General features: G+C 34.5%; 1 protein-coding gene across 1 annotated transcript in view; it reads left to right on the forward strand.

Annotated features, from left to right (window-relative positions):
* TRAP1 (TNF receptor associated protein 1) overlaps nucleotides 1-12,297 on the forward strand; it is a 75,623-nt gene that overhangs the window by 20,567 nt on the left and 42,759 nt on the right. Inside the window, exons 2-4 of the mRNA XM_043975257.1 lie at nucleotides 430-594; nucleotides 2,140-2,222; nucleotides 3,450-3,590. Coding sequence (XP_043831192.1) covers nucleotides 430-594; nucleotides 2,140-2,222; nucleotides 3,450-3,590 — 389 coding nt within the window. The remainder of the gene's footprint in view (nucleotides 1-429; nucleotides 595-2,139; nucleotides 2,223-3,449; nucleotides 3,591-12,297) is intronic.

Below are 12,297 nucleotides of genomic sequence, written 5' to 3' on the forward strand. Positions count from 1 at the left end.
AAGGAGGATAATCAGAATAATAGTTAAGTAAAACAGAGGAAAACTTTGAATTAAGTTCAGGTACTGCATTTATTTCTTGTGGAATTATGGGCATTTTTGAAAAATTGGCAGCTTTAGAAAAATCCACACTTTTTCCTGCTAGATGTCATAGTACACTAACCTGTCCACATCTATTAATTGGGCAGCCAGATAGCGCCTTGGTTAGAACCCAGGGCTTGGAGTCAGTATAACTTGAGTTTGAATGTTACACCAGACACTCACTTAACTGTGTGACCCTGGGCAAGTTATTACCTCTTTATGTTTCAGGTTCCTCATCTGTAAAATGGAAATAAAAATCTCATCTACCTCACAGGGTGGTTGTGGGTATAAGGTGAGTTAACATGTAAAGTACTATAACTTTCCAACCATTTTGAATTTTTTTTTTTCCAGGAAAACTCTCCCCATGTCTGTGGAGAAATGCCAAGCTTGTGAACCCTATGCGGAACCTGGCTGTTTCTAGCATCTATGGTGGACAGAAATATAGTACACAAGCAGCTGAAGATAAAAAAGAGGAGCCACTGCACACTATCATCAGCAGTACAGAGACTGTTCAGGGTACTGTGTAGGAATTGGTTTGGGTATTGCTGTTGGGCTCAACAATAGGAAATAGTTGAGATAATGGAAGCAATTATGTGATAGAGTTATATATTAACTTTGAAATATAGCAGGCCTCAGACATATGAGGCGTCTCACTTTCCTCCCAAAATAATGTGCCATCTCTGTATAGCAAGGACTTATGGCTTTAAGCCTAATGTGTCTCACACCCTCTGGTGGCTGCCTATAAAACTAGGGGATGGTGTACCATCTCCTTAAATGATGATTTTTTTTTTTAGTGCTCATCAGAGGTAAGAAGTAACCTCCAAGTTTAGGAGGTTACTAGCTGAGCTTCTCCAAGGATTCATTTCTTAAATTGTATCTTTCATTCCCCAGGGGTTTTAGAAACTTTATAAAGATTAACTTAATAACCATTCTTGAAGTCTATCCATTTCTGGTTTTCAGTGTACAGGTAAAAGCAGGGTGTGAGAGAGAAAGGGATGAAGATAGATTCAATTTCTTGGATATAGTCTAGGGTCTGATAATCAAGTATGAAAAATTTTGGTTGCCAGATAATTGTGCTGTTCTATAGCCTATTAAAGGAATATCTAAAACCAATTCCACAATTTTAAAGTACTTGCCAAATTGATACTAATAGAATCTTTTTTAAAAGCCTGAGTCCCGTGGTAGTCATTTTTATATATGTATTTTTCTTCATCAGTAAAATTTTTTAAAAATTCACCAATTATATGTTAAAATAATTTCTTTTTTTTTTTTAAGTTTTGAGTTCCAAATTCTATCTCTGCCTTCCTTTCCTCCTTCCCTGAGGTGGTAAGCAATCAGATATAGATTATACATGTGCAATCATGTAAAACATTTCCATATTAGTTATTTTGTACAAGATATTTGTGTATTTTAATTCACACTATTTGAAATTTTCATTATGTGAAATATATTACCTGGTCCCAGGCCACCCAATGGAAATATGCAATGTGAATTCAAATAATAGAATCACTTCAGGGGAGTGAGTTATTTGCATTAATTGGGACTTAGCTGTAGACTAAGTTTCTTTTTCACTCTGTTGTAAAAAGGAGCCCTAGAAAACCTGAATCCACTGATCAAGATAGGAAATATTTATTTTGTAGGACCTCCTTACCAGGAAGACTCAACCAGAAATTATGTGTTCCTGAAATGTTCATTGACTCCCTTTATACTATTCATTATTTTTTTTTTCATGTTTTAAGGTTTAGTCCTCCATTAGTCATTGGATTGCTATTTCTTTTTTTTTTTTTTACATATAAGGTATTTTATTTTTTCCGTTACATGTAAAGATAGTTCTCAACTTTTGTTTATACAAGCTTTACAATTTCAGATTTTTCTCCCTCCCTCTACCCTCCCCTAGATAGCAGGTAATCTGATATAGGTTATATCTATATATCTATATACATTACTATTCATTATTTTAAAAAACAATAGCAGGCAGCTAGGTGGCGCAGTGGATAGAACACTGGCCCTGGATTCAGGAGTACCTGAGTTTAGTGGCTGTGTATGTTGATTACTTACTAGGTTCCATCTCCAAACACGAGTTCCAGGCTGAGACAAAGAAGCTTTTGGACATTGTTGCTCGGTCCTTGTACTCAGAGAAGGAGGTATAGTACTTGTTATTCATGCCTAATTGTTTCTGTTAGAAAAACTGTATTTTTATACAATTCTGAGGAATTTCAGATAGTATGTTAGTTATGAGGATGTACTGGACTCTGGGCAGGTTCTGTTCTAAGCTACCAGAGAGTCCTTTAAACAAAAATCTGTTTCTAGTTTCACAGATAAATCCACCCATATGGTCCTTTGCATAGGTTGACTCTGGAAATAAATTTTATTTTGTTGACAGTTTAAATCAATAAATCCCCTTGATGTGTTGAATGGGGGTGATAAGGAATTATGCTAATTTAAATCTGGCCTCAGACCCTTGACACTTACTAGCTGTGTGACCCTGGGCAAGTCACTTAACCCCAATTGCCTCATCCCCCCCCCCCAAAAAAAAAACCCCAATAGCAAAAATCATTAAAAGTAGTGGATAGAGCACCGGCCCTGGAGTTTAGAATTCTCACAGGGGAGACAATACTTAATAAATGAAGAATAGAAAAGTCTTAAATATATGTACATATAGTTGGTTATTGCTGTACAGAGATAAATAATTGAGTATTGGGCTGTAGATAAGAGTAAAATGGAAGGTTGACATGTATATGGTAAAGAAGAGAGGGCATTAAAAGAAATATTGTGAAAAGTACTGTTTTAAATATCTCAGTTTATACCAGATTGAGTTTTACTTGAGGTTAAATTATACCCTGTGGGTATTGTATGTAATTTTGTATCACATATATATGTAAAGCGAGGTCTATTATAGACTAGTTTTCAGTTGTCCCTAATAAAATAGATTTGTAGTGGGTCCTATATATATATGTTTGTAGAATACAGTTGATCTTAGTTTTATACAGATAGTTAATTGAAAGTCACTACTTGAAAAAGAAGCAGTGAACTTTTCTTCATTTATACAGTAGAAGAGATATGGTATAGTTTTTAAAAAATTGCCTAATAGCATTTACTTTTGATTTTAGAATTTTACATGACAGTCCCATAACTTTTGGCTGTAAATTCAGAAAAGATTCCATGTCATGACTTTATTTATACCTCCTGAAAAAAGGGTTCTGCGGAACTGCCTTGAGAAACCTCTTTGTAGTTAAAAAGTCAGGAAAACCCTATGTTCAAAGAACCAAACATGCTGAGTTTATTATTCCCAATCCTGTAGTGGTTTTAATTGTAGCTAAGTATTGCAGCATTTATTACAGGTCACTTCCATTTTGTCTCCCTTTTAATAGGTATTCATACGAGAACTGATCTCCAATAGTAGTGATGCCTTAGAAAAATTGCGCCATAAATTGATTTCAGAAGGCCAGACATTGCCAGAAATGGAGATTCACTTGCAGACAGACACTGAGAAAGGCACCATCACAATCCAGGTATCTCCTTTTAAATACCCAGCCTTGTATAATTAGAGAAATCATCTCTTCTTCCTTTTTAGCACTTATTTTAATTTAAAATTTTTTTTTCTTTTTTGAAACATTTTTTTCCAATTACATGTAAAGATTTTTTTTGAGTTCCAAATTTTTCTCTCATCCTCCCTTTCCTCCTTGCTCCCGAACCCGAAAGCAGTCTGATATAGGTTATACATTATCATGTTAAACATATTTCCACATTAGTCATGTTATAAAAGAAGAATTAGAGCAAAAGGGGGAAAAAACGCAAGAAAGAATCAACAACAACAACAAAAAAGCTGCAACAAAAGTGAAAATAGTATATTTCAATTTGCATTCAGACTCCATCGTTATTTTTTTGAATGTAGACAGCATTTTCCACCATGAGTCTTTTGGCATTGTCTTGGATCATTGTATGGCTGAGAAAAATTAAGTCTATCACATTCTATCATCACACAGTATTGTTACTGTATATAATGTTCTCTTGGTTCTGCTCATTTCACTCAGCATCAATGCATATAAATCTTAACAGGTTTTTCTGAAATCTGCCTGCTCATCATTTCTTACAGCACAATAGTATTCCATTATATTCATATACCACAACTTGTTCAGCCATTCCCCAAGTGATGGGCATCCCCTCAATTTCCAATTCTTTGCCATCACAAAAATAGCAGCTGTAAATATTTTGCACATGTGGGTCCTTTTCTCTTTTTTATGATCTCTTTGGGATATAGACCTAGTAGTGGTATTGCTGGGTCAAAGGGCATGACTCCAGATTGCTCTCCAGAATGGCTGGATTGGATCAGTTTACAGCTCCACCAACAATGCATTAGTGTTCCTATTTTCCCATATCTTCTCCAACATTTATCATTTTCTTTTTTTGTCATATTAGCCAATTGGATAGGCGTGAGGTGGTACTTCAGAGTAGTTTTAATTTGCAGTTCTCTAATCAGTAGTGATTGAGAACATTTTTTTAGATGGCTTTAATTTCTTCATCTGAAAACTGCTTGTTCAAATCCTTTGACTGTTTCTCAATTGGGGAATGACTTGTATTCTTTTTTATTTGATTCAGTTCTTTCTATATTTTAGATACGAAGCCTTTATCAGAAACACTGGCTGTAAAAAATATTTCCTAGTTTTCGACTTTTCTTCTAATTTTGTTGGAATTGGTTTTGTTTGTGCAAAACCATTTTAATTTAATGTAGTCAAAATGATCTACTCTGCATTTCATAATGTTTTCTATCTCATCTTTGGTCATAAATTCTTCCCCTTTCCATAGATCTGACAAGTAAACTATTACTTCCTTTTCTGATTTGCCTATGGTATTGCCCTTTATGTCTAGATCATGTACCTATTTTGACTTGACTTTGTTATATGGTGTAAGATGTTGGTCTGTGCCTGGTTTCTGCCATACTATTTTCCAGTTTTCCCAGCAGTTTTTGTCAAATAGCAAGTTCTTATCCAGGAGGCTGGAGGCTGGAGTTTTTGGGTTTATCAAACAGGAGATTGCTATATTCATTTACTGCTGTGTTTTGTGTACCTAACTTACTATACTGATCCTTCTCTCTATTTCTTAGCCAGTACTAAATAGTCAGTACTTCTAATGGGTAATATCTATAAAAAGATCATGAAGGGATGCATGGTACATTATAGCATTGGACATATTTTACTTTAATATCAGAGAGTAGACATCTTACTTTTTTTTTCTAAGTTGATATGTTTGTAGGAATATAGGATCTTAAAACCCAGAACCTTAAAGGTCAAGCATGGTACCTTGGAAATAGTAGGCACCTAATAAATGTTACCTGTACTAAATTGAGTCAGATCCACCTTTCTTCTTTTCAGATGAAGAAACAGGCTCAGAAAGGTTAACTGACTTGTTCAAGATGGCACAGCTATTTAGTGACAGAACTGTAACTATTACCTCACCTGTTTTTTAAATTTAATTGCCCATTAATGTGAGCATTCCCTTTATCATTATAGATCTAGATCATCTCTGCCTTTTCAGCCTGTATGATTTTTGTTCATGTTCTTTCCTAGTTCCTCCAGAGAGGATCTACCAAACACATTTGAAGCATTTCTCTGTGTCTTTTTGTATTTTACATATGACATATAGATTTCATTGGTGATAGCACAGTGCTGGTACCTAGTCGGCCACTGTCTCTCTGAAACGCATTTTTTTAGTTATTGCTTATTGTTTTGCTGGTTCTGATTACTTCACTTTGTATCAGTTCATGTAACTTTTCCCCTGTTTCTTCGTATTCATTAGTAATATTCCATTACATTTATATACTACAATTTGTTCAGCCATTTCTGAATCAAAGGGTTTTATCAAACACTCAGCTATTTTTTTTAATCATAAAAGTATTTATTTTCCAGTTACATGTAAAGATAGTTTTCAACATTTGCTTTTTTAAGATTCCTAGTTCCAAATTTTTCTCCCTCCCTTTCCTCCCCTTTCCCCAAGACAGAAAGCAATCTAATATAGGGTATATATGTACAATCACATTAAACAAATTTCTGCATTAGTCATGTTGTGAAAGAATCAGAACACAAGGGAAAAACCTCAAAAAACAAATTTAAAAAAAGCAGAAATAGTGTGGTTCAATCTACATCCAGATTCCACAGTTCTTTTTTCTGGATGTGGAGAGTATTTTCCATCATGAGTCTGTTCAGTGTTTTTGGTGCTTGCTAATTTAATCTGTTCCACAGATCCTACATTTTCTATTTTTAAGTAGTACCAAATAATTTTGATGATTACTCCCTTATAATATAGTTTGAGGTTTGAGAGTATTGCATTCCTTCTGTAAAGTTGCTATCTGTATGGTGGCTAAAATTCTAGATAAACTGTCTAAAAATCTTTTGAGTAGTCGCGATAAATTATAAGCTTTAGCAAGAGTTTAGGCTTTTAAGTATTTATTAAGGAGCATAAGAATTTGGTGAGGAGAGAGAAAGAGGCCAAGATGCCTTCATCTATCTATCTATCTATCTATCTATCTATCTATCTATCTATCTATCTATCTATCTATCTATCTATCTATCTATCTATCTAAGGGAGCCAGCATCTCTGCTCCATTCCACACGAGATCCCGGCGAAAGAGCGACCCCCTCACTCCTTCCTCCTCCCAGAAACCTCTTGTGAAACAGGAAACAGGGCTGTCTATACACACACAGCTCCAAGCTAATTGGCTGATATCTTTGATCGACAGTACCCATGAGCAAATGTCACTTCCTGACGCCAAGGCCACATGGCTATGTCCTCAGGCCAGAGCTCACAAAATGTTCCCAGCAGGAGGTGTTATTCCAACTCTCACACTTCTTCATTCCTCCTTTTTTCCTAGCTATTTACTTGAAATTCTTTGCACCTTCAGTTGTATTTTGTCCAGTTTTGTAAATTCCTTTCCATTTTGACTTTGATAAATTGTGACATCAATAAGAACTTCTTGACTTAGTGGTGGAAGAACAAAAGTAATGATTTGTTTAGATACGTAATAATGAAACAGCCATTGAGCAGGAGTGAATCTTAGAGGAAATCTAATTTATATGCAGTTGAATAAGAATACCTCTACAAAGTGGTCATCTAGCCTTTGCTTAATCCTGTGCAAAAATATTCAGTACCAGTTCCTCTTTAGTATACCTCTAATTGTTAGGAAGTTTTCCTTGACATCAGGCCTAAATTCACCTCTGCAACTTTCATGTGATGTTCCTAGTTCTGTGCTAGGGAATGTAGTAGAGCAAGTTGAATCCCTCTTCCATGTGACAACGTTTCAAATACTTAAATACAGCTATCATGTCTCTCCTAAGTTTTCTGCTCTTTAAACTTAAACATTCTTGAGACTCTGCTGTCTTAGTTGCCTTCCTCTGAGTTCTCTCCAGTTCCTCAGTGTCCTCCCAGAACTGGACTATTGTTCTCCTGATCTGGTCTGGCCATGGTAGATTATAGTAAAATTGCTTTCCTAGTCCTGGACTTAATGCCTCACATTTCAGTTCAAGGTTGTATTACCTTTTTTGACAGCCAACTCACACTGTGGAATCACAGAGGGCTGACAGTTCAGATATTTTAAAAAACAAGCTGTTTAACAATTGAGTTCAATTTGCATTAGTAGCATTTTCTCCATCACTTTCTCAAGTCTGTTCAATCAACAGAACAATAAATCAAGCTTTGGTTTTTAGCAGTTGTCGACTCTTAAGGTGTAAATGCTCACACTAAAAATACAGCAAGCTTTCAGAGCTGATAAGAACTGGCACACCTCTACAAACTACTATCTAGCCATGCATTACTCACCTTAGATTTGTCAAGTAGATTTTTTTTTTTTGGTTTGTTTTTTTGTGGGGCAGTGCGGGTTAAGCGACTTGCCCAAGGTCACATAGCTAGTAAGTGTCAAGTGTCTGACGCCAGATTTGAACTCAGGTACTCCTGAGTCTAGGGCTGGTGCTTTACCACTGTGCCACCTAGCTGCCCCTCAAATAGATTTTTTTTTTAATTTAATTTTGAAATTAAATACCTAAAAAGAGCATTTCCATATATACAGAAGAATATAAAAGGGGGCTATATGTGAAACTATGAATCTCTATTTCAGACCACTTGCTCTTTAAAAAAGCACTTAATAAATTATACTCATTATTTCTAAAATTGCCCTATTACTTTTCTTCTCTTCTGTGTATTTTTTTTAAATGGCCCCTTTTTGGAGGCATCAGCATTTTCCTCATCCCCCTCTCCTTCCATGCCTTTAAAATACAGAAAACAATAGTAACAAAAAACCTCTTAACAATGAAAATATGACCAAAAAATGAATCCACATATTGACTGTTTCCAGACTTGTATGTTTCTATACCCTAAGTCCATCACTTCTCTGTCAGGAAGCATGTACAACACACTTAATCATACAGAAGATGGTCGAATATTGCATTCATCAGAATCTCAAATCTGTTTTTTTGTATAATGTAGTTTTTCTTGTATAAATTTTTCTCATGATTCTGCTCACTTCACTCTGTGTTGCTTTATACTCCCCTGAAAACTCTGAAAGAGTCTCCTTCATCATTTTTTACAGTTCAGTAATACTCTATTACATTCATTTACTACAGTTTGTTCAGCCATTCCTCAACTGATAGGCACCTCATTAGATTTTAGTTCTTGGTTCAATCCCTTCCCTTCCCCACTGCTTTTAATGCTCCATTCGAGATTGGGAGGTTTGTTTTGCTTACCTCCCTGATATTATCCTTTATCTCAATACCCCCCAAACCCTCACCCCTGATTGTTTCCTTGTTGAGTTTGATATATTTCTGTACTACCAAACTGTTTGTGTGTGTGTGTGTGTGTGTGTGTGTGTGTGTGTGTGTGTGTGTTCAATCCTCCTTTGTCCTTTTCAGATAAGATTGGCATTAATTTGATGCCCACTTTCCCCACCCCTTCCTCTCATATTTGTATACTTACGTAATTCACTTATGAGAAATTGCAAGTTCCAACACCTCTTTCTTTTTTTCTGACTTTTAGTATGTTCCTTTTACTCTGTTCTCTTTCCCTTTATTAAATTTTTTTAAAAAATCATCTATCTCACTTCCTGCTCCCCTTATTAAACTTTTTTTTAAAAGAAAACCCTCATTATATATGTGTGTGTGTGTATATATATATATACATATATATACACATATACATATATATATATATATATATATATATATACCTTAGCAAAACAAATTCCCATATTGGTCTTGTTCTGCATTCCTTCTGTCAGGAGGTGAATATTGTGTTTCATCTTTGGTACTGTGGAATCATGGTTTGTCATTGTATTGATCAGAATTTGCAAGTTTTTCAAAGTTGTTTTTCTTATGATTTCCTCTGTCTGTTAAGCTGCCTGTTTGTAGGAGTAGAACAATACCATGGTGACATTGAATTCAGAGTTGGAGTTTGACAAGGCATGAGTGTTGATAAAGAACAAAGGATCGAGGGATTTGACATTAAAGGAAAGTGTAGGTTTGAACATCTGTAGGATTGAAATTGGGAAGGGGAGAAAGTGAATTTAGGGCAAGGGTAATTACTGTGAAAGGACTGAGAGATAGAGGTATTGGAGGTCCTGATACTGATGGTTTAGGAAGGGGACCTACAGGTCTAGTAAGAGACCAGATGTTTGTCATCTGAATACCAGCCTAAGTTCTGAGAGTTTCTTCACCATCTTGGTCACAGGATAATGAGTTTTTCAACCATAGTAACTCTCAAGGACCATCTATTAAGTGATTTTGTAGTGGGTAGTCATTGTGGTATTTATAATTGTTATATTGGTGCGTTTTTACCTCCTTTTTTGAATCAAGTTATCTAAAGTTTATTTTTTTAATTTTGGGGGTTTTAATTGTATTTACCTATGATTATCAGAATTTATTTTTTAAAAAATTTTCGTTCTATCTTTGTTAGTAGCTTTAATTGGGGGGGGGGGGGCAGGGCAAATGAGGGTTAAGTGACTTGCCCAGAGTCACACAGCTAGTGTCAAGTGTCTGAGGCTGGATTTGAACTCAGGTCCTCCTGAATCCATGGCCGGTGCTTTATCCACTGTGCCACCTAGCTGCCCCTCTATCTTTGTTAGTGAAATTATTTACAGATATAAATTTTTCCCCAATGACCAGTTTGGCTGTATCTCAGAAATTGTGGCATATTGTCTTTTTCTTGTTTTTAAATGAAATTATCTATTGTTTTTATGATTTATTTGACATGTTCCTTAGAATGATATTATTTAACTTCCACTTAAGTTCATACTCTTTCTTCAAATGACCTTGATTATAATTTTTATTGTGTTGTGGTCAGTAAAAGATATGTTTAATGTTGATGCTTTTCATCATTTGTTTTATGAGGTTTACATCTCAAACATGATCAATTTTTGTAAAGATGCCATTTTGTATTTCCATTTTAACCCTAGAAATCTATATCTAGTTTTCCTTAAATTTATTCAGCTCTTTAACATTTTTCTTGTTTTTGTTTTAAGATTTACTTAGGTCCAAAATGAAAAATCACAACTATTAGAATTTTACTGTCTTTCTCCCTGTAATTTGATTAAATTTTCCATCTACTATTTAGATTTTGGGAGTTCTTAACGGTTTGTGTCATGATGAACCCCTTTTCAATAATATTTTTAAATGCATAAAATAAACAGGAATATAATGGTAATCAATTATATTGAAATGAAGTAATTTTTTTCCCTAACCAAGTTTACGGGCCCTCTGAAATCTATCCATAGATCCCTTTAGGGGTCTGTGGACCTCAGGTTAAGAACCCCTGATTTGGAAACAATTCTACTTGTACATATATTTTGAGTGTGGATATTATTTCATTATCTATGGTGCCTTTAAACATAATTTAGATTAGCTGCTTATCTCTTAACTATATCAGTTTTTGCTGTTATCTTGTCAGAAATCACAATTGCCATTCCTTTGTTTAATTTGCATGAAGCATGCATAATAAATTCTATTCTAACCCTATCTGTCTATGCACATACATATACATATATATACATATACATATATATCTTGTGTTTCTGGTGTGTTTTTTTATCAATAACATTGATAAAAAAATTAGTGAAGAAACAAAGCAAAGAAAGACTTCTTAGAAAAAAAGCACAAAAAAAAAAAAAAGAAATCCTAACAGAAGAAATTTGAGAGCATAGGAAAGGAGATTTTGAATTAATTGAGAGAGAAAAGAGAAAGGACAAAAAAGGAGAAGACATATGTAACTAAATAAATGAAAACATAATTTAGTTAAAATACCCCAACTAGAAAGTAGATAGTCAAGGTGGAGAGAGCAGTACTATACTACTACTATGGCAGAAGAATTGCATCAAAATAGCTTAAGCAAAATAATTGAAGAGAGTAATTGTTGACTTAAAAGGAAGAGGATAAAAATTGAAACAAAAAAACACCAAAGGAACAGTTTGAGGAAAATATAAATCCAATGTTTACAACTTTAAATGTGTTGGACTAAGCAGTCTAATAAAACAAAAGGGAGTAGTGGAATGGACACAAAAATAAAAGCCACAGTCTGTTGCTTACTAGAAACACATCTAAAAAAGCAGAGACACACAGAAAATCAAAATCAGGCTGGAAGAAAATTTACCTTTTGTTAGACAAATCTAGAAAAACAGGAGTTGCAATTATGCTGTTGGACAAAGGAAAAGTAAAAATTCAAAATATATCAATAGATAAACAAAGAAATTACATTATCCTTAGAGAAACCTTATATTGTAAACTAATATCAATATAAAAGAAATATGTACCAAATGCCATAGCATTCTACATTCATAATGAAAATTGAATAGCATAATAATATAGTAACACAATAGTAGAGCCTTTAATGTTCCTCCTTTGGAGCTGGACAGAGTAACAGAAAGAAAAGCAAAAGGGAAAATATGGAGCTTAAAAACTGTTGGAAAATTTAGAACTAAAAGATTCATGGCATCTAATGAATGAGAGCATTAAAGAATATACATATTTCTCAATACCATTTAGCACCATTGCAAAAATCAGCTAGCTACTTTGCCACAGAGAAATTCTAAATAAATTTTGAAGAGCAAAAGTATTGAGCATGTGCTTTATAGACTATCACACAGTAAAAATAATGACTATAGGGAGTACAAGCAAAAGACATAGATTTAGGAGGCAGCTAGGTGGCACAATGGATAAATTACCAGCCTTGGATTCAGGAGGACCT

This window comes from Dromiciops gliroides, chromosome 1 (genome assembly GCF_019393635.1).
Source record: "Dromiciops gliroides isolate mDroGli1 chromosome 1, mDroGli1.pri, whole genome shotgun sequence".
Taxonomy (NCBI): domain Eukaryota; kingdom Metazoa; phylum Chordata; class Mammalia; order Microbiotheria; family Microbiotheriidae; genus Dromiciops; species Dromiciops gliroides.